At 33.5% G+C, this 27,763-nt stretch overlaps 1 protein-coding gene across 1 annotated transcript in view; it reads right to left on the reverse strand.

Annotated features, from left to right (window-relative positions):
- RYR2 (ryanodine receptor 2) overlaps positions 1-27,763 on the reverse strand; it is a 303,963-nt gene that overhangs the window by 71,437 nt on the left and 204,763 nt on the right. Inside the window, exons 45-63 of the mRNA XM_032443314.1 lie at positions 26,782-26,917; positions 25,986-26,172; positions 25,434-25,539; positions 24,708-24,828; positions 23,321-23,490; positions 22,745-22,965; positions 21,265-21,355; positions 19,254-19,394; positions 18,270-18,433; positions 16,848-16,926; positions 16,114-16,203; positions 15,137-15,274; positions 13,159-13,236; positions 11,809-11,884; positions 10,260-10,386; positions 9,546-9,661; positions 8,044-8,108; positions 6,259-6,380; positions 2,571-2,620 (exon numbers count right to left, since the gene is read on the reverse strand). Coding sequence (XP_032299205.1) covers positions 2,571-2,620; positions 6,259-6,380; positions 8,044-8,108; positions 9,546-9,661; positions 10,260-10,386; positions 11,809-11,884; positions 13,159-13,236; positions 15,137-15,274; positions 16,114-16,203; positions 16,848-16,926; positions 18,270-18,433; positions 19,254-19,394; positions 21,265-21,355; positions 22,745-22,965; positions 23,321-23,490; positions 24,708-24,828; positions 25,434-25,539; positions 25,986-26,172; positions 26,782-26,917 — 2,278 coding nt within the window. The remainder of the gene's footprint in view (positions 1-2,570; positions 2,621-6,258; positions 6,381-8,043; positions 8,109-9,545; positions 9,662-10,259; positions 10,387-11,808; positions 11,885-13,158; positions 13,237-15,136; positions 15,275-16,113; positions 16,204-16,847; positions 16,927-18,269; positions 18,434-19,253; positions 19,395-21,264; positions 21,356-22,744; positions 22,966-23,320; positions 23,491-24,707; positions 24,829-25,433; positions 25,540-25,985; positions 26,173-26,781; positions 26,918-27,763) is intronic.

Consider the following 27,763-nt stretch of genomic DNA (forward strand, 5'->3'; position numbering starts at 1 on the left):
AAATCTTCATATGACTGAATGTTCACAAAAATCAATGGAGAGTGGATAAATGCAAATACTAGAATATAATTTCCAGAGGTTGAGGTTAAATGTATCTATCTAGCTACTATCAACGTTGATCCCAAGAACTGCACCACTGTGCAGTATCTGAAGTGATATTCTTAATATATCAGGAAGGAAGAATTTTTACTTTACTGTGAAAATGTCATGGTTATTGATGTCAGAATCGAAAGGACCCTTATAAATTCAGGATGTAATTAAGCCGAGAAAGCCTTCTGTCTTTTCTTTGGAGCTTTTCTGATTAATTTCTGAAGTTAGCCAAAATGAGGAGGCAAAAGCAGGCCATTCTTAGCTTATTGAACAATTTTTTTCTTCCACATAACATAGCACTGCAGTAGTTATATGTAGATATTTTTAATTACAAATTCATACAGAAATGATGTGTTACCAGTGGTTTAAACAATAGAGAAAGTGAATCAAGCCACTCAAAGAAATCTGCTTTTTAAATTGAGAAAATATAAATTCAAATTCTCAGATGCAAATCCTACTGATGCAGAAATGCAGATCTCAAACAGTAAATTACAGGGGGCAGATTCTACTTTCAAAATCTAATTTAAACTTTCAAAAAATAAGTCCATGCTGAATTACAGTTCTGTAATCTTAGTAACAATTTTAGATATAATTCAATTAACTGCTTAAATTCAATCTAGTAGGTTTTTATTTATTTTTTTATTTTAATCAAGACTTACACAGATTTTACAGGGCAGGACTTTTACGAATGACTTTAACATATGCAGCTGTATCTTCAGAATTCACAATAAAGATAAAACACTTGTATGGAACACCAACAAAATAGCAAATTCCACAATAAGGTTCAAAAACCTTATTACCAAGCAATTCTTGTTCATTTAAGGAGCCTCTAGGCTCCATCTGAATTCTGAGTTGTCCTCATAAGCATTTTCCCCTGTTCTGCACAGGCCTCCCATCTCTTAAATAAGTGCAATCTTTTTGATCCAGTCCGGTTTTCTAGCATGATTTAATTAATTGTCAAAGTAAGGCAAGCTGTAAGATGACACTGACTTGAGTTAGTTGGTTCACAGTTGCAACTATGCTCCAGAGTCTTACTGTAATCTTGTCATAACTAATGGGAAAACTATATTTCTGTGTTGGCATAAAGATTTTGTATTCACTTAGATACTGCATACTAGGAAACTTAGGTTGAAAACCAAACAATAGCCATCATGCACCATCTGACACCATCTGACCTAACTCCTCTTACTATGTAAATCCAGCCCAAGAACAGAAATTCAGTAAGCTGAAAGGTGAAACAGCCTTTCCTTTATTACCCAAAGAAATTAGGTTAAATCCAATGTTGTACTTGAATTGTGATTCATTTTAGGAGAAAAAAAATAATCAGAAAAACAAATTCACACAGCAACAACTACAAAAGAAAAGCTTGATAAAAAAAAAACCTTAATATTATACCTGAACTAGTTCATTCTTTGAAGAAATAAACTTGTATATAAACCATAGCTTATGCACAGGCTGGTTACATATTTCATCCTTCAGTCAAAGCTATACCACCACACAGCTGCACAAATAATTCTTTTTATGATCTTTTGTCTTAACAGGAAAAAACACTCTATTCATCCCAAAACATACTTAAAAGCAATATCCACAAATAACTTCTACACTTTCTTCTGAGGTTAATGATCTGTAAGCTTTTTATACACCACACTGCTGCATCATATTAGCTTCTTCTGTTCATTTTTTGATGAAAGTGAATGAAACACGTAGAAATTGGGTTAGATGCATGTTATCTTAATCAAATTTTAGTCAGATAGATGATTACCCATTTAGATATATGCAAGAATACTCTATTTGGCAGTGCACTCATTAATTGCAGAATCTACATGTCATAAGATGCACTATTTTGACTATCCAATTATCATGACACAAGAAAAATTTGCAGAGTAAATGATTGTGCCATACATTGCACGTGCTACTTATACTATATGGCAACTTCAAATTAACTTCAATTAAGTGATTTTCATATGAAGTAAGACAAACACTCAGCCCCTGATAAATTCACATAGTACCAGAGATATAGTAGACATGCGTATGTGGAGTAAAAGCACATCTCGGAATGTTTAAGATTTCCACAGAACATCACTAAGCATTTCAGACCACTACTAATTTTCATTAATGAGTTTCGAATACAAATGTGAAGTTCTGACACTCTGCTTTTTCCAAGTGAGTTATAAGAAAATAACAAATATGTAACCATAATTAACTCGATTTATTTTTTATTTTTTTTAAGAATAATAAAATCCAGATATTAAGTCATACAGAACACAAAATACCCCTCCACCTCAAGAAAGTGGTAACTACAAAAGCTTTTTGATTTCATCTAATAAATTCTGTGATCTACCAGCCTAAACAATTAGTGGTCTGTGAAGACCATGCATTTCAGCCATGCAGCATGCAACAAAGCAGCACATAACGCAATGCAAAAACGGCAAATAAAATCAAGAGATGGCCATGCTAGTATTTGTCAAGGGTCTCCTTACCAAACAGTGAAATCCTATGCCTGACAAGAACTCCAAGTTTGCAGAACAGGCTGAAGACAAAAGAAAAAATAAAAGAGAAGGAAAAAAAGAAGATAAAAGGAGGGGGAGGGGGAAGAAAGAAAAAATAACAGCTGATATATGAGCAGGAAAAGCAACATGATGTCACGCAGAAAGAATCAATTATCTGAGCAGAATGTGGGACAGAGTATTAAAGAAAGGTCTTAAGTGCATATCCTTAACAAACATGGTTAAATAAGCACATATTTTAATTAAAGAAATAAAAAAAAACTAAATCAAATTAAAAGCAAAGCTAACTAATATAAAAGCGTATTATACGAAAACCCGCAAGGAAATTACCATTAAAGCTTTCAGAAGTAAAATATGGTAGGATGCTGTTCAGGTTGTCACTGACATTTTGAAAATGAAAGGTAAAGAAATCAAATTAATTGAGTTGTTTGATGGCAAATGTTTAACTATTCCAACTTGGATCTCGCCATCTTGAGGTCACAGCATGAATCTTTTAAATACAATGCTTTTCAACACATGACTTAATGCAAGAAGCAACATAAATTAATGTGAAAAATAGCCTCTTAAATGGTCAAAAGTAAACACAAATGAATATCATCAATGATTTAATTTCACATGTGTAGAATACTTTTTTGCGTTGATGAGAAGGGTCCTGTTATGAACAATAAGGAATGAAGTTTTGCATTAATTCACAGAAGCAAGAGCACACTGCCCTACCCATATTAAGCTGGCCTCCAAATATGGGAGAGACCCAGTCCACCCTGAGAAGTTTCTCCAGCAGTGATAAATTACAACCCTAATTTTGTGCTGTAAAAACCCTCATTTGGTAGAATAACATTAACAATACTTTGTTTATAAAGGTGTCTCCAAAAGTAATGACCCCTATTTCATTACGTTGTTCATGACATCAGAGGCAGATGGTGGTGTTACATCTGTACAGGCTGAAACTTCCACCAGTATTCCATTAAACTTTATTTGCTGCGAAGCAGGACAGTCTGTCTCATGGCATCTGACTTGCATATATAAAGCAACTGCATACAATTGAATTCCCCCATGCACAATGCTGACATTCATCAATGCCTGCTGAACGTTTCAGGAAACCAAACAGTGGATGTGAGTACAGCGAGGTGGTGGGTTAGTGCATTTCATCAGCAGTGATGGTGACAGAGTGTCACCTTTGCAGGTGCAGATCTTTATAAGCACAGTATGAAGGTTCCTGTTCATCCCTGGAGAAAAAGCATAGCTAATGATGGTGAGCAAGCTGAAAAATAGTGTTTTGTAGCTGAGAATGTGCTCTATAAACTAGTGTTATTGTGCTCTTTGTATCTGCTGTAGCTTACAGAGAAATAAGTAGGAGGCATTACTTTTGGAGCAATCTACATATTAAGCTATTTTAGTTATTATTTAATTATTTTATAATTGCAGGCATATGGGCCAGTTAGCAACCTCTAATTTAAAAGCAAAAGATACATAAGTATGTTTGCAATCTTTGGATAAGACCTGAACATGTCATTCCATTGACAAATGAGAGCTCTGTGACAAACGCAAACATTAGTGTCCAGTATCAGAATGGTCAGGTTAATGTGCTGTTGAATGCACCTTATTAGCCAGTGCATAGTGGTCCATTATAGCAACAGTGACTGCCCTGGTTTAGAAAAGATTCTGATTGGTGCATGGTGCAGGCTTTCTGTTCACTTATACCATGAGGCAGACATATACTACGCATTTTTTTATAAGAGTACTGGTTCATCTAGTCCAACAAGAGAAGAAGTACAGAGGCATATTACCATTGCACAAATCCTATTTCCATTCCCATAATGACATTAATCAGCCTTCAAAATCTATCTTCTCTTCCAGCACACTAATGCTACTCAACTTACTGTAACATTCAGCAGATGCTGTTTCCACAAAATCAACCTGAATCTGTTATCTCCAGTGTAACAAGTGTAAGTTCAAGGGGAAAAAAAAAAAAAAAGTACAAAAATCTAGAATTTCCAAATGGTTCATACTTAGACTCATGTCCAGAACAAATTTAACACAACTGAAAAAATGCAATGTTTCAAAGACAATATAATGGAAAACAAATGAAAACTAATTCAATCCTGAAAAGGCTGGCTAAAATATATAAAAGATAATTCCATGATATTTCAGGAAGAGTTCTGACCCGTGTGTTCTCTTAGAACTGGTCTAGATTTAATGTGTTTGCTAAACAAAGAATGGTTGTTGCACTTGCTGGCAATCAAAATGACACTACTTTGTGGTTAAAGAATATCAGTTTATCTTCATTGGAAAATGACAGCAGTCAGAAACTGCCCTTAATTCAAAGGAAAGTCTAAGTAAGATTTTCACCCAAGCAAAAACTTCACAGAAGACCCAAAACTCAGCCTTGAAATATCTCCTACAATCTGGAGAGTGTGGGAGAAACAAAAACTTTGTGAATCAAAGCAGCCCAAAACAGTACTTTAAAAAATGGATCACATAATGCAGTTGTATTAGCCTAACAGTTAAGAAATAAACTGCACGCTAACACCACCTGTAGCCAAGATTTATCCAGATTTGCATGTGTTTCTTCTTCCATCACTTTTAGATGAAAAAAAATAATAAAATAAAAATTAAAAAAAAGTGTTTGGCAGCACTTCCAATCCTTTTGATGAGCTACATGTTTGGGAATGTTATGCATACACCTAGACAGCATATGTATATAATTCCTGAATTCATACAGCATGTGGTGATACTTGCTTATTTGACATCGGTTTGATTGAAGAGTCCTTACTTAGCGACTGCTAAAATGATCTTATTCAGGATATTACAGGATAGCAGCACTAGACGCGTGCATTTCAAAATAATCGTTCAGTTCTGTGAGAAAGGCCATTCAGCCAAGCGACCAGACCAAATCAGCTCATGAGATGTCAGAGTCAAGAGCAACTATTTATGCTCAATATGTCTGTTAGAAACTCTATTCAATATTCATACAGTCTTGCAAACTGTCTCATATATGTATGATGATCAACTGCCTATCTACTTCTAAGAGCTACAATTTAGTTTTGCCTGGTTTAGTACCCAAGATCAACTACAGGGACATCCACGACACCTGTACTACACAGGTAAGCAGATGGTCCTGTGCTAAATTTGTAGTCCTCATCACTAAATAGGAAACATGGGTTTCTATTCAACCAGAAATGAGATTAAATGAAAATGTTCTGGAAAGGCAGTCTAATCATGGATAACTTCAGAAGATGGATCAAGAGGATATTTCTGTTGTTTTACTACTGTTGTCACCACTTAGGAAACTGAAGAACAGAAAGAACGTAACTGTCATTTTACTTTTTATGGGGACAGTAATAATGATACCTTATTGAAATTCATTTCTTGAAATATTTTCCTTTAAATCTATTTGATTCAGTACATACCTATTTCCAACAGTGAGAACTAATACACTATTATATGTCTCATACAACAGATGTATTGGTGCTCATAAATTAAGTTTCCTGCATTTGAAAATCACCATCACTACCTTTAAAACACCATATAATCTTAACTCTGGACTCTTGTTTCACACAGTGAATTTTCTCAAAAGGAAAAGGAAGCTGTTTCTCAGCTTCCCACAACAAAATGCACATGCACATAAATGCATACAAAGTAATACTACTTTAAAATTTACCTTGTCACCATTTCTTTCTCCTTATTAGAGGCATGGCCTCCACTGCTGAGAGGCCTACTTGCTGCAGATAAGAAATACAAGCGATGATTTTTGAAATACTGATCAATCAAAGGGAGCACAACCTGAAATTACATCAGAAAGAAGCAGTTATCTCATGGCTTTCTTCACTATGTTCTTTGTTACTCTTCATAAGTCACCGCTACAGATGGGAGATTTCAAATGTGTTTTCTCTTTCCAATTACCAATATATTTATTATCTATTTTCTAAAAAAAATTTTCTTTTCTACCCAAGATACTTAAATTATCATCAAGAAAAGAAGCGAAAAATTATTTACATTATCTCTTGCACTAGATCTGTGTTTTCTTTAGGAGAAATATAAAACAGGAAGCATCATTTCATTTTATCTCACAATTAAATATTTGTTTAATACTGCATACCTGGACACAACTATTGCTGTTCATGCCTTTAATGTAGGGAGGTTTCATTTAAAAAAAAATCTCTTAGAACTGTCAGTACACTAATGGCACTTAATACTACATGCTGTCAAATAAAACTCCAAAAACACCCTCGTTCATGAAGGGCTTGGTCCACAGAAGTTTTCATATGATTGCTTCATATGATTGGGTACATGGTTCACAAAAGTGACAATTGTCAATGAGCACAGAAAATAGTACATTATGGAAGCACTGGAAGAGATTACAATTTACAGCAAACATATCTGGGTTAGAAAATGCTGCTAATACCTACCTGTGCCTATTCACTAATGAACTGAAAAGGCACTGTAAACACGCAAGCTCCACACAAGCTTTTTAGTGCCAAAGCGAGAATCAGGCTTTCTTAACTTAAATTCTCTTTGGCATATGAAAGAGAACTGGGCTGTCAGAAGCCTCAAAGATCAACAATGGGATGTGAAAAGTCCTGCAGCTGGAGAGGAATAACCCCCAGGGACCAATACATATTGAGGGCTAACTGCCTGGAAAATAGTTCTGCAGAGGAAGACCTGGGGTCCAGACGGGCATCAAGTTGACCATCAATCAACACCGTCTCTGCTGCAAAGAAGTCAAACCTGAGCTGAGTTTAAAGTTGTAAAGGGTGCAAGATGAAACATAGGAGGTTCTATCCAACCATAAAGAAACACTTTTTTTTTTTTTTTTTAAGCATACAAATCAAACCAAAACAAACAACGTAAAACCACAATTGTGAGGTTGACTAAGCACAAGCATGCATTTCTCTGATAGAAGTCTTCCTCCTTGGAGATACTCAGAAGCCATCTGGACATAGTTTTTACTGTGCAGTAGGCCTAGACTAGATGACTTCTAGAGGTTTCTTCCAACCCTCAACCATTTTGTAACTCTGTGATGATGACACAGGAATTGTTTTAAAACAAGGGAAGAGGTAAGGAAGGTAATACTGAAAGATGCACACAACTGATTGGTTCCAGTAAACGTTGCTCACATCTACCTGCCAAAAGACTGTAAAAGAAACTACTGAACTACATTATCAATAAACAGAAAATGTAGGGTGGTTATAACATCACATGGATTAATTACATATAATGGAATAAGGAAATTAAAGACAGTAAGAATAGATTCCTTTAATTTTTTTCATGATTATACTTCATCCCTAGTATTTTCAAGCTATTTTTATTAGTATGTCTTTCAATTATTAAAACAATGAATTTAACACAGAAGGGTGCAAGTAAAACAATGATAATCATGTTCACTAACATATCCTTTCTCAACTACTTATTATGTTGACAAACAATAAGCAAAGTTATACCATACTTTGGCAAAAAACTTGATTTCTTGTTCATATGGGAAATGTTCTCCTTTGCCTCTGCTGCCACCATCTGAAGAGAGAAGAAAAGTACATTTCATATTACAGATCCTATTTATAGTCCACTCAACAATTTTTATTAGAAAATGTATATTATAGATAAAAATATGAATTGTCTTTAGATATTGATTTAATATATCACAAACAATAAACAAAAGTTAAATAAACACTTTATGACTACCTTATGAGAAGAAAAGTAACAACAAATAAAACGTGCAAATAAAAGCTGTCCAAACATCCATGTGAAGGTATCTCATAGTTTAAAGAGAGACAAAAACTTATACAAGATGAAAATCTGTTTCTATGTTTGTACTTTTCTAGTTATTGGCAACACTTATGGGAGAGTGAATTCTGATTCTATAGGAACACACTTCTCCTGTAGATTCAAGGAGAACCAAAATTAACAAATTTGATTGCATTTTTACAGACAACAAAATTAATTATTAGAATTACGCAACAGAAATTAAAATTACTTCTCTTCCTCCCACTGCTAAAATACTCGCTTATTGTTTTTCAGAGACATCAGTATACAGAAAACACTTATCCTTTACTCAATAGCTTCTTTCTGCTTATCCACAGAAGTAAAAGGAATAGCATTTGTTCCACCAGTGTTTTCCAGCATTCATTCATTTCAACCCTTGCAGTTCTGCCAAATCTATCTAATTAAGTAGAAAACGAAGCTATGATTATTAGGCAGTAACAGTGGAAGCAACCACATGATTTATGAAAGGCAGATTTTTGCTAATATAAACAATCATCGAAGATAAACATTCATAAATTTGATGATTTTCATTTTAAAACCAGACAAGTATTTGGATGAGCACTGATTTATTCAATCTTTTTGCTGCTTCTGCCTTAATATTTTCAATTACAGTATTCATGCCCTGAGTTCAGGTACAAGATGTATCATGTGGGCTTTGCAATTCCAAGGTCAAACAGAACCTCCTTCATGCTTCAGTTCTTTTACTTTTACTTCCTTTTACTGCTCTGGTAAGAATCTGACCCGGGCCAAACTGTTACTTTGTTATCTTTAAGAAAAACAGATTTTTCCTTCACAGAGGTGTATATACTCCATAAAAATAGTTGAACTTAGTACAAATGACTGGTTTAATTTTCTCTGTGAAAAACAGAATAGATGTGAATAGTAAAAACCTCTCACAGTGAGCATTAGTAATCAATTTGTTTATAAATTCAAGGAAACATTATTTTGTTTTTCCAAGTATGAAAGTTACCATAAATTTTGGCGGAATACTTCCATCTGAAGAATGAATGTGGGAAACTAGAATGAATGTGAAACATATAACTTTCCAAAACTCATTATCACCATCGACTACAGAAAGTTGGTGGAAAAAGACCTGGCCCAAGAATTTATTTTTTAAAATTTTTATGTTGCTTTTCTGATTTCAAACATCTTAGTAATTCTTAGAAAATTATACAAGAAGTACTATACCAAATTCCAAAATGTACTGATGAGCTTCATCTACATATCTTATAAGCTGCTGGAGAAAACTGTAGGCAAAGCGTTTCTCAATGGAAGGTGTGTCCAATTCCAGGTCCTTAAGTCCTCTGAAATAAAAACAAGTCAATTTTTAACCTAGCAGAAGGAATAGAATAAGTCTTACATCATCTGAGGCCATCTTCTCTAGTAATAATAAACTGCTTATTAATATAGGAATTGTTCTGTTTGAATTAATCAATACTTTTACACTTTATTAGGTTTGAAGTAATTTATTAAGTTGTATTCAAGTTTCCCAGGCAGGAGGCTACAGAAAAAGAGAACTAGTCATTCAGATTAATCTAATATTATTTCAATTACTTTCCCTTGTTTGTAAGGTATTTCCATCTTTAATGTCTTTCAATCTCCTTACAGCAAATCAACAATTAATTAGCGGATAATGACTTTACGATGTATGCTTTTGTCTTATATCAGTAATCTGGTAACAACATAAGCTTTGATTATGAAGGAACAGCGCTTTAATGACTGAGCGTAAGAAGTTATGCTTTATCATCAAGGTAGTTCGGCACTCCACTGTTAGAGGCACAAGGTTTACAAATAGTTATTTTGCAACTTATAGCATATATACCCATTATATATATATATGTCTTTGCACTGCACATTTCTGGTCTGAAAAAGAACACTATTGATGATGGATAGTTTTATTACCTGGAGACTACATATCCATTAATCTGTAGAAATTTCAGAATATCCTGTGCTTTTTCTCTGTCCTTAGCTTTTTCTTTGGCTGTGAGTGTATCATAAGGAACAAGAAGGGGATGGTTGCCTCCTCCTACTATGGAATATCAAGAGAATTAAAAGGCAGTTTAAGAACATCTGATTACACAATATTTCCCAACATGCAAAAACACTGCTGTAATAACATAAAATTTACAGTACAGTCTAGCCTGAAATACCAACAATTCATTTTACTGTTTCTTTACAAAAAAATAAAAAAAATAAAAAAAATAAAAAGACTACATTTCTTCAAAATATTCAGAGACAAACTTTAGACATGGCTACATACATGCTTTGAACATAAACAGCTGCTGCTAATATCAGAAAAATATACTGGACTTAGAATCTTGGAATTCTTAAGTCTGGAATAGACAATGACAATCTAGTCCAAAGACCTGCCAACTTATTAAAAGAAAAAAAAAAAAAGAAAAAAAAAGTGAAATACGAAAATGTTCTTAACTGTTATGAACATGTATTATATATTATATCATTATATCAGTTGGTTTAATGAAACTGAATATACTTCAATAAATAAGACATAATTTCATAACTAAACTGAGAACTGTCATTCTGACAGCATAGTTATCATTACTTCAATATTTCAATCCTGTTTTAGTAAAAGGTTTTTATCTCAACCTACAAGTACTACTTTTTCTTTATCATTCTCCCCCAGTCGCATTCGGAGAGAACAAGAGTGACTGAAAGTTTCTGCAGAGCATAGGTAGCTGCTGGGTTAAACCACAAGGATTTATGTAACTTAGCAAAATATATGCACAACTAAAATTTATGAATGTGATCTAGTTCAATTTTTTAGTAAAACATGAAAGACAGAAAAGTAAACAAACTTCTTCATAAAATTGTAATTACCATAAATTTGCTGGAAATTTACAAAGAAAAAAATGCAACACATGAAAAAAAAAAATTTTTTTTTTGTTGCATAATATTAAACTTTGCCCCTTTGGACAACACAAAATCCTATACTCAGACATCTGCAGATTAGAATTTGTTGTTGCAAAAATCTTTAACATATAGTTGAACAAATTTATCTAATACAGAAGAAAGAGAAGTCACACAATATATCATAAAATTAATCATTTGGTAAATAGAAATAACAGATCACAATCAAATTGTTTTATGTGGAATCAAGAATCTACTCTAGATTTATTCATTTGTCAATTCAAAACACACCTCTAGGTCTATCTGCAATTAAAAAAAAGTACTCCAAAGAAAATCAGAGCTCAATGAGCAATAATCTGACAGATAAAAACTAGAACGAAAATGCATTAATGCATCTTAGAGTTATTTTCAATCTTTGATTCCTTCCTGTATTGCAGTAGAATCAGTAAATCACTTCAGCAGGAACTGTAACACTCAGTATTACAAAAGCTCAGGCAGTCTGTCTCATATATTTTCTCCAGTTTGGGGTTTAAAATAATAAAGCAGAATTTAAAATACAACAAATACTAATAGTTCACATCACCTTTTGCTTCAAGCTCCATTTTCTTTTTCTTTGCCCATATGTTATGGTAGTTTTCAGCCATCATCTCTGCCATAGCCTTAGAAAAATGGAGAACTTAGAATGTGTTGCAACAGTCAGCTCCCAAGAAAGGACAAATTTCTAGTTATTTAATGACAATTTTTGTGTATTGGCAGTTTAAATACAATTACACTGTAATGATTCAATGAAAATAAGAGCTTTTATTGCAAAATCACAATACAGCATTTCCACAGAATAGGCAGGCAGGAATTAGGGACCAGATGCCAAAAAGAGAACTGTTAAAACCAAACAGAAGGAATCACATAGAGAAGGAAGAGTACTGGTATGTCAGATAGGAACTCTATTCTCAAAACAAAGAGAGCAAGAACCCTCAAAAGGACTTCATAAGGGAAACAAAAGACAGCAAACTTCTTATGAAACCTTTTCAGAGCAGTCAATTAAAGTGACACAGAAAAGCTCTCCATTCTGTATGTACTACTACATAAACTCCTTCACATTCGTGACTTTATACCCACTAAATAATAGAAGGTGTAGAATTTCTCTAAATTTCACTCTTCATATTACATGGACCTATAGTAACAAAATTCTTCAGTAAGCAGTTAGCCAATTACTTTACTCCTGCTGATTGTTTCACTGTACTATGCTTCAGAAGTTTTTTTATAACTAGCTTTAAACACCATGTTAACATCACTATACTGGTACCAAAGATCATGCTAATTTAAACTTATCTAGTGTATGTCTACATAATAGTGAAACTGTACTTAGCAGTAGATTTTAAAATCTGGCACCATGCTCCATCAAATACCACTACAAAACTTAACTTTCTAAAGGCAGAAACATCATTTGTTTACCAACTACAAGTAATGTTCCAAATAACAGCAAATTAGTGATAGATCTGTAAAAATCCTGCTCATAATCTCTTACTATAAGTCCTATCAATAATTCCCAATTCAATTTAGAGAAATGAGCAATGACAAAATGTTTGAAGAAGCTGATGTGGAAATTACCTGTAAACTGAAAAACAAACAAATAAATAAATATAATGCAGTGGTCCAAACTCTTCCAAATAGAATTCTCTTTAGAATGAAAGATGTTTGCAAACAAGACTTGGAAAAAGTAATCTGGGAGTAAAAGAAATTCCAGAGCCTTTCAGGACTAACTGAACTTTTTTAAAATAAAAGAGAATCAAAGAACAATGGTAAAAAAGACCAAAAACAAAAGAATCAGAATATACCAAAATAAATAACAGAATGTACAAAATTTGTTTTCAATAAATTAAAAAAAATGAACCATTTTAACTATCAAAAGTGTTAGTAAGTGCTTCTGACTTACATGCACATCTCTGGAGAGGGTAACATTGCTCATATCAATGGCTCGAGGACTGTAACCATGGGCAGCATCTACAGAGATCTGAATGACAAACAAGCAAAACAATGGAGTTGTTGGAATTGTATATAAACATTTGTAAGTATTTGATATGAAGGAGTTAATAGTAACAAGATATTGAAAGCAATGAAAAGACATAAGAAAAATAATCACTATCTCCAGAGGGCAAAAGGACTCTACACATACCAACAGAAAATATACCACCGGTAGTAAATTTAAGTTTGATCTAGAGAAAAGGTGTAAATACTCATTTAAATGCAAATTTCACTGGAAAGCATGTTTAAGATATGAACTCACTGTTCCGTACTGAAGTTTTACTTAAATCTCTGCATTTTCCAAGGATTTTTTTTCTTTAAAGAGAGACAAAATAGACCAAACCTCAGATGTTGCATTTCAAGGTAAATTCAGGCAAAAATCCAGCTTTCTGTTTTTCTATACAAGTCCATTTCCACCTATATTATCCACTAAACAAGATACTTGATTTCTGTCCTGCTCCAAAGTAAACAATAGTTGCACTAACATTACTCATTAAGTATCATTACAATTTTTCAGCTGAACACAGGAAAAGTCTAGATAACGCCTGTGATTGCAGCACATTTTAAACATACAGTGGGTATTAATGTGATAGTATACTCTGAAATGCTCTGGTGTTCTGGATTTCAGAAACTCTCCTGGTATAGTTAATTTTTTATAGTACTGAAAGACTAACTTATCTAACAAAGCTGTTTTTAGAATAATTTGACCCCTATTATTAAGCTTCTAATTCTAAATAGCTCTTTACTCTTGAAGTATATATAAATATCTGTCATTATAGTGTTTGGTGGCAACAATACAAAAAAGCAAAATGAAAGAATTTCAGAATGAAATTATTGTTTGTAAACTAAAATTTTACTTTAAGTTTTACTTCATCTTAGTGCTAAATCAAATCCGATAATATTCACTTTCTACTGTCTAGACAGTGGAGGGGCAGGTTCAACTGCTTATTTTCCATAGGTGTACTACCAGTCTTGAATGTGTAAATAGTGCAGAGTGAAGAGTGGGTGAAGAGAAGCAGATTTTTCTCCTCCATTTTATTTCCTTCACTGATCTGGCTCCATGTATATGAATAAAACTGAAAGAGCTACTCTCCACACTCAGTTAAATTTGCAAAGTATATACAGTTGTAAGATAATATAATATAATATAGGATTACTCTATTTTATCCTAGCATCATTTTGATTTAAGAAGGCCATCACAAAGGAAAAAAAAANNNNAATATAATATAATATAATATAATATAATATAATATAATATAATATAATATAATATAATATAATATAATATAATATAATATAATATAATATAATAAATATAGGATTACTCTATTTTATCCTAGCATCATTTTGATTTAAGAAGGCTATCCCAAAGGAAAAAAAAAAGTCTTTAACATTTTCAAAATGGTTTGGCTGTCAGTACATGTCAACATTATGCTTCATTAACATTAATATTAAATATTTGTATCCAATTTCCTTCTTTTAAAATGACAAAATAAAAATCAGTTATATGTATACCTTTGCTTACTTCTTTAGTTATTTGAAGACATCCATAACCACAAAAATCCAAAACATCAATAACCAATATAATCATACTCCTAAATAATTTAGCAAATTCTAAATCAAATTTTAAAAATAGTTTAATATTTCGAATTTCTAAGATGTTTGTTAGCTCGGTATTTTGTAACAGTGAAAAAGTGTCAAGCTCCAGTGCACTGACATCCAAACCTATCTTCAGTGTTGTATGATCGCTTGTAAAAAAAATCCTTTTACATATTTTGGCACTACAGGACTATTTCATCACTTGTAAAAATCAAAGAATGAAGGACAAGTTTGGTGTGACTTTTTATTAATTTTTTGGGGGGAGGTAAATTTTCAACAAAATTACTTACTTGACTGGTTTGAGATATGCGACGTGTCCGATTATACAATGCCATGGAATCTCCCTCCCGTGTCCTTTCAATCCGCCATCCCCACGCCAGCATGGTTTTTAGCGATTCTTTGATGGGCCATCGATAAATTTCTTTCTCCTACAAGGATGTACAGGCAACAATTACTTTATTTAACACGTAGCTGTGCAGAGCAAAAAATTAACTATTGTGCTTTTGCTTGATTATAATGAGATGTGCCATGCCTTGAATAATTCCAGTCTACCACTTCTCTAGTCAACAACTCAAGAAATTCTCAAGGAATAAAGGATGTCCAGAAAGCATTTCTGGTGAAGCAACAATACCCCAGTGCCTCACCTTGTCACCATATGTGCCTGTGAAAAAAATAACACTATTTCCTCTGCAATTACATTTTAGGTATTGCAAGACTGAGATTAGACTCTTCTGAGCTTTTCTTAAGAAAACAAATCCAGCTCCTACAAACTTGCTTCATTTTCCAATCTCCTAATCTAATATTGTTGAACTTGATCATCTTGAAGATCTTTTCCAACCAGAGCTATACTATTCTATGATTCTGTGCTGAAGGAGAACAGACAAACACGCAACCTAAATCTAATCTTCACTAAGCATCCCTGGATGACCTTGCTCTAAAAATATATCAGTGTTATGACACTTGAGTTTCAATGTAAATTAGTCCAGTTATGTTCAGCTATGAGAGAAAATTGTTTTGGTAGCCTGTTTAGTGTACAATAAAATACCACTCCTTCTTTCTGAGATTTTGAGGAATACAACAACAAAATATTAGTGGACAGACAAAGTAACTAACTAGCTAAATAACAGTGGTGTAAAAGGAGAAAAAAAAAATTAAAAAAAATAAAAAAATAAAAAAGAAAGAAAAAAAAAAGCTCTGCAGTAGCATTGGGATATTTTCGCAATGAAAGATGCAATCCTGGATCAAGAAGAATGAACAAATCCCTCACCTTTTCAGAGAGTAATTTATACTGTTTCATTAATGGTTGCACTTTTGCAGATTCAGAATATGTTTCACCATATGTCCATCCATTGGCAAACTGAAAACAATAATAAAGAGGAAAAAAGTATGAAAAATCCTACTTTTACTTTGTATAAGGAGTGGAAGAATGTTTCTGTCAGTCTGTTCTCTTAGAATGTCCTTTCTACAATTTTCTCAACAAATCTTTATATTATCCACATGCAATGAATTACATAAAAAAGCACCCTTTCTGAAAATTAGCAACTGCTTGCATAAAACAGTTCAAGTTATTTTGTCTTTATTGACTTCCTCTGGATAACTCCACAGAGCAGAATTGAGGGATAGTATTTAATACTTGACACCAGAAACTTCATGAAGTCATACAAATCCAATAAGTGCCTGCATTTTTATAAATTTTATGTTTTTACAATTAAAAAAAAAAAAAATTTAAATCCAGCAAAACTCTCAAACAATTAACCAAATATATTAGCTTAGTAATAAACAACAAAAATAATGAAATGCAGAAAGACTATCCTGAAATATTTCTGTGAACTTACAGAAGTCTTAACCTCCCAAAAACTTAAAGAAAATTTTTATTTCATACCTACTTACTAACTTGGAATATTATGAAAAACAATAACATTCAGATTTAAATATTTTTTTCAGAGTAAGTGGTTATAAATTAAGAACAAAAAACAGGATTAATAAAAATTTAGATCTTACCTTTTCCATTGACCATTTATCATGAGAATGTTCCGCATATTTGTTAATGAAATATTCTAGCTTTTCAGGGATTGTAATGCTGAAAGTCAAGGGGGGAAAAAGCTAATATATCACACATGTTAAACTAGAAAACTGTTTTGATGATAAGGTTTTGTTGCAAAAAAGTTGCAATGCATACATCAATTCAAAGCAATTTACTGTGCTGTTTTCCTCATATACATTTTCTCCAAGACCCAGCTATATCACAGATGAAATCTGATTTAATAACTGACAAATGAATACTACAGCTATAATAGGATTTTAACTTCTTTGATGCACATGTGTAGGGGAAATTCAGTAACAACATCCCACACTTACTCTTTTTGTTACTTATTTCTATTAATAGTATACTTTTTTGTGTGTGTGATTAAATACAAAAATAGGACCTATAGCTTCAGTAATGCATTAGTTTAATACACATATCCATTTTATAAATTTGAGTATATTATAGTTATCTAAATATTCTACTGAAAGGGTGTCAGAAGTCATATCTCTGATTAATTAACAAATAATATAATATCCTCATTAAATTTTGTTAATTCTTTATACATCATAGATGAATTTGAGTGGTTACAAATGTGATTTCTACATTCCAGTCTATTCTATGGCTTCTGCTGTCATAATTCCGTGAGCACACCTGCATCAATATACTATGCATCAAAGATACGAATATAATGACTGCATTTTGTTCTCTGAATGTTAATACAGACAGAAAGTCCACAAGGGCAATTGAAGCAAATTTTCTACCAGTAGTATTTCACAAGTTACAGTGAACAATTATACAACCGTAAGACTATTTTATACAAAGGAAAACACGGTCCCAGCTGTGGTAAAAGAGTAGGACAAAAAAATCTCTTTCCAATGCCTATTGTTTCTGATTCTGAACTTAAAGAGCAGAATCTGACAGTCTGGAGAGAATGAAGATCTGTCTTCCAATTTACTTCTTCATTATTCAGAGTTTAAAAGAGGTAATATGAATGCACGATTGTTATCCTTTTCTGTAGGTACACAGCTATTAACAGGCAATAGAATTAGTATCTTAGCACATGTTCATAATGGCAAGGATAATGTAGAGCTTCCTGCTTCTCCAGTTCCTGAAAACATGCTCAGCTGTCAGCAGCAGATGTACAAATGTAACTGGAGAACTCTATCCTTAGGCTGAAAATGCATTAAAAATCTGCTAAATTTTCCAATAGATTAGTAATGTAAATGGAGATGTATTATTTTTTTATTTTATTAAGAAAATAGAAATAGAATTCAAGGTCTACATTCTATCTAGAAGATGAGAATTCAGAAGAGTCATAACTAATTTCACATCTTACCAACAATGTACTCCTTTAAATAATCACGAAAACAAATAGTTGCAACAAAATAATTTCTTACTTTGAAGTATCAACAGGTTGAGGATTAAAGTTTCCATCCGAATCCATCGAAGATTGTTTTTCCATCATATTGACATAATTTGATTCCATATAATCTGGAGGTAATGCCCCTGCAACTGCACTCAAACAAGGCAAAGCCAGTTTGAACAGTTCCTGTTCATACTTCTGTAGACCACACAAAGGATAGAAAATGAATAGTCAAAGGAAGCAATCATCACCATTGCTAAAACTGATATATGTGAAACCAATCAGCAACAGAATGGCTTCTGTAGTGTGAAATTGATTTTTTTCCCTGAAAATAAAGGCAACTGACTTCCGGAACAAATTATGGAACTACAGCTAAGGCTAGGGCCTTGTTTTGTTGACCTCAGCATGCATTCATGTATCTTTAATATCCATTTTATACTGTGGAGACCAGAACGGTACACAGCATTCAAGGCGAAGATGCTAAATGAGAAGGAGAATCACCTCTTTTGACCAGCTGGCTATGCTGTGTTTAATGCACCCCAAAATGCAGTTTGTCCTATTGACAGGCAGGGCACACTGCTGGCTCATACTGTGCCTACTGTTGACCAGCACCTGCAGATCCCTCTCTGCAAAGTTGATTTGGAGGGACAGCAACCCTCCTTGAAGAAATTGTAGTGTGTGAGGTGGAAAAGTGCAGCTTTCAGCAACCTGTAGATACCTGAGTTGGTCTTTAGGGCTCTGAAGCATAGTTGACCTATAGATATATATAGATATACTATGTTAGGTATAGATTTTTTTACTTATTTATTTGTAATGAGCAGACAAAACGGTATACCTATCTGAATACATAACAGGAAGATTTAAACTAGAAGACTAAAATTTTACTGTATTACCACTATGTATCATTCACTTTAAGGTGGATAACACTGGGTTAATAGAAGATAGGTAAAAGTTACAGATTATAGAAAGGAAGTTATACATTTTTTACTAATGCCAGATGGATAGTACAATGAATTACCTTTTGAGACAAAGCATCAAAAATACCCCAGAACAACTTTCTGGATAAATGAAGTTCTTCTTCTGAGGCAGCACCGAAGTTACCCCATCCACCTGGTAAACAATAATACTTCCAGCATCTTTCATAATGATTTGTCAGCAACTAAAACAGAACATGTTTTGAAAGCAAATTAAATATAACTTCTGATGTTCTGCAGTTCTGGCACTCAACATGTAAAGGCACTGCACTTAAGAATTTTAACTTTTACAGAGAAGCAACGACGATATTTACATACTATTTAAATTGTGGACAAAGGCACAAGAAAAACAGTTTTTATTTTTAACTTCAATGGCATATGCAAAAAACATGCTCTACAGAGCATCATGTTTCCCATCACCCCAAGAGCCCTGACAGATCAGTTGAAGATAAGAATTCACCTCCATCAGCATTCTGCTATCCCAAACACTGCTGCTAGATGGATAAGATAACAGAATTATGATACAAGCTAGTTCCCAGTTACTCTTTTCATGTCTGAAAGCTATTCAACAGTTAGTACCAGAGTTACTCGGCTCTTCTTTGAGCGGGAAAACCCTGCTACCAGCATACCCTCCTGCATTCTCTTAAAATTGGCGGTGAGCTTTATTCTCTGTAATTCTTTACATGCATGTTTCTTGTTAAGAGGTTACAAAATACCAGATTATTAAGGAGTCAAGTGGTGAAAGATATTTGTCAAACCAAAACATCACAGATTTTACATTTAATGGATCTTGTCCTTGAGTCACAAACAAGAAGAGAAAAAATTAGTTGGACATTTGTAACCAAAGGCAATCCTAAATGATAATGAATGTCTCATATTAGTGAAGTATGAAACCTAGACTAACTTAGGAGTGGATAACAAAACTTTTCCTGAGGCACAGAGCGCGCTTTATGAAAAAATTAGATAGAATTTTAATTCACTGTTAAATTTAACAGTTCCTCAGGAAAAAGAGAAAAACAAAACAAAACAAAAAAAAAAACCTGTTTCAACATTAATTTACAAAGCATGTTGGCAAAATATTTTAAGTCACTGCAAGGGTGACACAATCCATATAAGCAATTTCTATGAAGGATATTCTGAAAGCAACACCTCCTATTTTATTATGCCAGCTCAAGAAATCAGAGGCAGATGGTGGTAGTATTGCAGTAGAGGTTGAACGTTCCCACCAATATTCCATTACATTTTGTCGCTGTGCAAGAAATGGCAGCAGAGGGGCAGGCAGTCTGACATGGAAGTGTATATGAGGCAAAGGTTGCTAGTGAATTCCTCCATGTGGAAAAAATTGCACCACTGACATTCATAAACTGCACAATTCTAAGAGTATTATGGCAAACAAAACAGATATATATACAATGAATCCTGATATGTGATTTGAAACAGAAAGAAATGTTGAATAAGAAATGATGCCATATCTCATTCAAATTACTGGTGGGAAAGCATTGAATAGTGCTGCTGAAAAACACCAGTATGGCAGTAGTAAATGGTATGTTTCTTACAACCAGCAATGAAATCTGAAGAACCTTTAAAAAGTTCGTCATACTGTAAAAGAAAAAAACACTTTTTCTGTGCACAATTAATCAGAATGAAAATATAGGTGAAATAATCAGAATGAAAACACAGGTGAAAACTTTTAAGGGCTGTAAACAAAAGGCAGATTAATTAAAAACATATACTGCTTAGAGAACAAACCACAGAAAAACAGTCTGTATTCCAAGAGAAACAAATATCAATACAGATGTCAAAAGGAAAGGTACAAGCAAATTACTATCATTGTGCACATACATATACTTCTACATAATTTTTTCCCCCAAAGATTTCTCCATTCTGTTTCCATGTGTTCTTGGAAAAAATAATAAAGGTGGAGAACGGAGGGGAGAGACTTAACAACATTAGATGTATCAGATATGAACTTCATAATTCTACAAGGATGGATGCAAATCAGACTAATTTTCTTAAAAGAGAAGAATACTGCTGAAAATTAAAGTATACATTTACCTTGAGAGGCATCTTTGCATGTTCATTTAATAGGGGAACATCAAATACTAATCTTCTCAGCAAATGCTGCATCATAGAAGGTCTCAACTGCCTAAAAGCAGACAGACAGTTCCAATGGGATGTATCACAAAAGTTGCTTATAAATAAATACATAATAAATACATTAATGCAACCTGCCAATTCTATTCTACATTAAAATTCTTCAGATTCATTAAGTAATGGGATTTTGCTTGCAGGTCCAAAAAGAGAGCAAGGAAGCATGTATCAAAGAAAAACTTCTCATAATGCCATAAATCAAATCCTTTAAAGATGCATAGGAAAACATCTGACCTGTAGACAGAGATGTAATAAATCAGGAAAAAAAAAAAAATAAATCTGAATCCTCATACTAAGTATTATGGTCACTCTGTCCACAAGCAGAGGCTATATGAATTTCATACAACATACCTCAATGGCAGTGATAAACAGCTTATCAACTAACAATGGTGCTAAATCTTCTGGTGCATTAACTCAGACACACAGTAGTGGGTGCCACTACTGGAGGGATGGAGGGATGGAGGTAAGATATACAATATGTATTTCAGAATGACAAGGACATTGAACCGTTGCTGGAAAACAGCTAACACTCATTCCTTTCATTGGTTCTTAAGAAGGTTTTGTATGAACAACAATAAATGTGAAATATAAAGTATTTTTGTATGGCACTTCTGTTCCTCCCTCTTAGCTTCAAAATGACTACCATAGGAATGTATGCCATTCCTGAACAAATTCATATACTATAAAAAAAAAATAATAATCACAGTAAAGCATTTAAAAGAGCTCTGGTGATCTGAAAGCCTAAATGTTGTTCACTTTCATTAGGGATTGAATTCATCGTGGCACTACAATTAACCTTGTAAGCCTACAAAAACATGCAATTGTAATTAAATGATTTTGAAACTTGTAGATTGAAGATAAAATTCTTCCATCAAGTGTCAGTGTTGAAGTATAACTTTATCAGTCATTGAGTAGGATTACAAATGTAACACAACATACATAAATATCTTCATTGAATTGTATGATCTACTGAACATAAACCACATAGCCAGCCTGTAAGGCTGAGGAAATTCAAATTGTACTTTACTGAATGCACAATTTAACATTTCCAGAGCTTTGTTTTCTGCAGTACATCCTCCATGCCAAAACATTGCCAATGTATAATTTTTAAAAACTCAGTGAAACAAAGCAACTACAGACATACAAGCAATTAACAAAGTAGCAAGCAGAATACAACCATTAGTTTTAAAATATCTTATAAGATATATAAGATACATAGATATAAGATATTGTAAGATATATAAGATACATACATGTAAGATATATGTCTTATATCAGCAGAAATTCTTAATTTTGCTACTCATGGCACAGTTCTGCATTCCTATGTTATACGGATGTCACTTTATCAACTCACATTACTGTACAGACAAGAATATTTTCTTACCCACAGATAGAAAGTAAACACTCCTCAATGGAATCTCGCTGAGCTTTGGTAAGAGAGCAGCCCTTTGAAAGTCTGTACACAGTATGTAATAAGGAATCAATAAGGGAAGCATGGTGCTCTGTGCCAGCAAAAAGAGGAGCGCATCTGGTCAACAGAGGCAAGACTGCTGTGCAAAGGTATCGATTCAGAGCTAAAGCCATATCTGTAGCGCTTAAAGCAGCCTACAAAGTAAAGAAGAAAGAAATTAGTTTCATTTTGTCAACGTTGATCTTTCTGTACTAAGCCATCTAAGAAAAATGAGAGGGGAAAAAAAGTTTGCAAAAATATGGAAAGCTATTTTTAGGACAAGGAAAAAAAAAAAAAGTGGTGGTGGGGGGAGGGGTGTTAAAAACAAAGCACGTGTCCGGGGATATTCAAATATTCTCAAAACTGATCAGCAACAGACAGCTCAGTTAGCAACTCAAAAAAGGCAACACAAGAAAAAAAAAAATAATAATAATAATAATAATAATTCTGAGAGGTGAAAAATATCACTAAAATAAAGGAACAAAATCTACAGAAGACACAAAATCTTACTGTATCTAAAGATGCAGCAGCACGGAGATCTGGCAGAAAGCCAACTTCAAGAAGATGCAGAAGAAAATCCTGATCCTCAATTCCATAGACCCTGTCAAGGAACAAAACCATGGCTGCCTTGTGATCTGGGCAAAACCCCGCAGACATGTCAGGTTCCACCACAGTACCATCTAAAAGGAAAAAATGAAACTTCAGTGACAAGGAGCATCCTCAAACAGCAATCTAGGCTGTTTATGCTACTTCTCTGAGGTTTCAAGTCTCTGTAGATATGAAACCATCTTCCTTGTGGTTTTGTTACAAAACAACAACACAATTTGGTTAACTGAAAAATAATGCATAAGGCAAATTCTACTCTGCCAGAACTCAAAATCCTTGAGTATTTTTCTGTTCATACTTTGTGTATAAAAAGATTCCCAACTGTACACTAATAAGATGAAGAACACTCAGATCATACTAACTAATCTGTAAAACCACCTATGCATCTTATAAGATGCCGTTAGAAAGTAATAGAATAATTCTTTATCAAACATCCCAGGAATGAGAAACTTATAAGCACACCTGTGATGCATGACAATGAATCAACTAACACCTCCCTAAACACCTCCCTATCTGAAAACTTTCAAAATACCTGGAAAAAATTAACAGTATTTTTAAAATCTTGATATTTTCCTTTCGAAAACAAAATAAAATTATTTGGTAACCATGAGCAGTTCTCTATGCTACTTAGGTAGTACTCTTAGATCTATAACATATTATTCCTAGTTGGAATACAAATAAATAATTGTATAATAGAATGTTTATCTTTTTTTTATCATTTCTATTGTAACTTATTGGGCATTCCTGCGCTGTAAGCTTATAGACAATCCAGGTTTTCTTTAAAGACATCCAAAAAACCACATGTAATTCCTTTCCATTTTATATTAATGTTCAAATTTTGCCCAAGTATTGCAAGGAAGTCTATGTAAGCAGAATTATATGTATGCTATAACTTCACCATAGTTGCTGAAGAACAACTCTGGTGTCTTAGTAAGACCTGGTAGAAACAATCAGTCGGGTTAGAACAGCAAAAGCAAGGGTTACTGTTTAAAAAATACTTTAGAAGAAAAGTATACATTTGCAGATTATTATTATTATTTTAAGTTTTAACAGACTCATAAAATCTCTCACAATTTACAGTAGTGATTTAAGCATACACAGAATTATTAACTGTTGCATGCAGAAACATTTTTGAAATGTGTGAAACATGATTCTACTTCTAATATGAATCAAAAATTGCTTCATTTCTAGGTTATTAGAGAATACTGAAGGAAATATGTGTATCAATATACTGTCAAATTATAAAATATAAGAATTGGGTGGAAGAAAAACAGTACAATAATCATCTTACCTTTAGCTATGGTTGGCATGTGGAATGGAATGCTAATTACGCCCACCAAATCTTCCAGCGGAATCAAAGACCTGAGAATTGATCTGATTCTTATGGCCTCCCCTTTACCAGCATGTATTAGCTAAGGAAAAGATAAAATATTACACAGTTTGTCTTATCTTGTGGATGTGCTAATAATGTGGAAACTTTGCAAACAATAAATGCACAAGAATGACTGCTCTCAAACTTGTTATATTTTGTATTGCAAATTTCAGAGAATATGTACTTGATATGTTTTGGATTCAGATATGGAAAGTCTAGAAATCTAGAGGCTTTGTTATTAAGTAAGATTAGACCCATTTTCAGAATTGAACGTAAGGAAAAACGAGACTAAGCATCAAAAGTGTAGCACATGGTAGAAGAAAAAATAAAAAACAAAAGCAGACTTTCAGGTGTCAAAATGTTTTTTTTTGTCTCCCATTCCTGGCTGAACAACAATGCTTTCAGGTATCACAGTTGTTGGTTTGATGCTGATTATTTGGGTATCTTATTTTGGTGCTTTCGTTTGTCCTAAAGTTTATATTGCTCTTTTTCAATGTACACATTACCTATACTGAGATACAGTGTAGTATTAAAACTGCTTTGGTACCCAGCTATATGTGTCTCTGTGAAAACACCCAACAGCCCGAAACCAATCAACCAATAGAACCCTCTCTACATTCCAGTACATGAAGACACAAAACTTACATGCATTTCAGGGGCACAGCGTCCCAAGAGATCAATCAGAGCAGCATAAAAGGTCATGATTGCATTCCCCATATGAATAGTGTCATCTTCTTGTTCTTCAATTTCACTGTAATTAATTAATTGATACAACAATTAAACAGTGATAAAAACATGAGAAGGTTTTTATATCAGCTTCTTATAGCTTCTTATAGCTGCTATAGCTTATATGCGGTGGCTTCCTCATATTCAGTGGACTTCTAGTGGACTTAGAATGGAATTTGTAGCTAGGAGACTGTAGTGACATCTGCACTGTAATGATTTATCTGTCTCATTGTGAATCACAGGACCAATTCTTAAATGAGCAAACAGAATTCTGAAGAGGACACTGTATTTAGAGAAAGCCATTTAAATGGAACTGCAAGGGAAAAGCAGTATTTGACAGAACATCATTCTCTGCCCTCCATGGAAGAATCTAGTTGATAATTTACATGTAAAAATAAATAAGTCATTTCATGACTAGGATTATGAAACAGATAAATATGATGACAATGTAAGCAATTACACTGCACTTACAGCGTTCTACTAGATCCATTATTTGGGGAAGGTCCATCCCTTGTTGCATCTTCTGATATTTGTATTGCTTCCTCCATGGCAGCAAGTAGACCATTTCCTCCTTCTCCTCTTAGAGCTGGACCAAAACATTCCGGTCGACGAATAAGCAGTCTTACTACAACATTGGCATTCTCCTCCACACTCTCTCCTATCACACAAAACATTGAAATTTAAGTTTCTATCTACAGTCAGAAAAAGTTACACAGAAATGCAGGTTGTATGCTTAAGTAGACACTTAAATACAAACCTGTTTAAATATCATGACAAAATTGTGTAAACACACAAATATATACCTTTACTTATTATTAGAAGCTACGGAACAGAATACGTAGTTTTATTCAAAATTACAAAACACATCTGATTTGAAGTGAGAGTGCTAATGATAGGAGTGCTATATCTGCTAAATACCAGCTGGACTGTCCAAACCTTAAACAAATGATGGGTTTTTGGCTCCACATTTAGCAGTAATTTTATCTTAATTAGATTTAGGAGACTTTGCTCCAGTTCCAATGGAATGGAATAGTCCATTCCAAGGACTAAGGATAAGTCTAACAATCAGGGAGTAGGCTCAAATGAGCCTATCAGATCTGTGAAATGGGCATCTATGCCGTTATATGCCTTGCATAATCTTACTCTAACTGGACGATAAATTTATCTTAATAAGTTTGCTTGCAATGTTATTTTAAATGAAAAATGTACTGCAACTATTTATTCAGACATTACAGGATGCTCTAAAACTGAAAAGCTTTTATACTACCATTGCAAAATACAGCAAAACGAAGAAAATCCAAATATCGCTCTCCTTCAACTGGATTCCATCCAATGTCTGGATAGCCTTTAGAAATCAACAAAGGACAACTCTGCAATCCACATCCAGCCAAGTATCGAACCACCTATTAAGAAAGACACGGTTAAGAAAAAATAAAAAGAATAAGAAAGCGTTCCTTATTAAAACAAAAAACAGAGAGAGAGAGAGAAAAGTAATGTTTTGAAAGGAAGTCTCCACTTACATTGTCTGGGATTTGACTTCTACATTCTGTTATCCTGAAAAATATTTTTATCCCAAATAATATTTCTAGGCAAGTTAGAAGAGCAACTTCTTTCTTAGCTCACTTTTCCAACTTTTCCCTATTTCTATCAGTACAGACCACAAAGCCTTCACTTTTTCTTTTTGTACATCACTGCTTTGGTCTCTACATCTAACAACTGGATGTTGTGTTGAAGTACATGGTTTAGTGGGAGCTATTGGTAATGGGTGAACAGTCAGACTTGATGATCTTTTAGGTCTTTTCCAACCTTGGTGATACTATGATTCTATGATTTCTCTTCCAATCACGAGCATTAAGAATTAGTCAGCTTGGTGACAGTCTACCCATCTTAGAAAACTTATCGTCATATTTAACTCACAGGTGTGTTCGTTTATTTTAAATTTGCTTTTCACTCTTTCTTTCTTTCTTTCTTTCTTACATTTTGAACATGAAGCTGTTTTATACTCAATGTTATTCAGACTGATTGCCACAGTAGTAGTTTTTAATTCTCTCTCACCTTTTTGAATTTTAAGGTACTATCTACCCTCAGTAATCCCTTCCTGGCTGCTCCCAATCACCCTTTTGTCTTTCAGATTTTCAGAAATTACTTCTAGTATGACCTGTTCTATAATCTTCCCCAGAGAGAGACATCAGCAAAACAGAAACACAAATCAAGATTTTATCAACAGTATTGAGGGTGGACTCCACTGT

Source organism: Coturnix japonica, chromosome 3 (genome assembly GCF_001577835.2).
Source record: "Coturnix japonica isolate 7356 chromosome 3, Coturnix japonica 2.1, whole genome shotgun sequence".
Classification (NCBI taxonomy): Eukaryota; Metazoa; Chordata; class Aves; order Galliformes; family Phasianidae; genus Coturnix; species Coturnix japonica.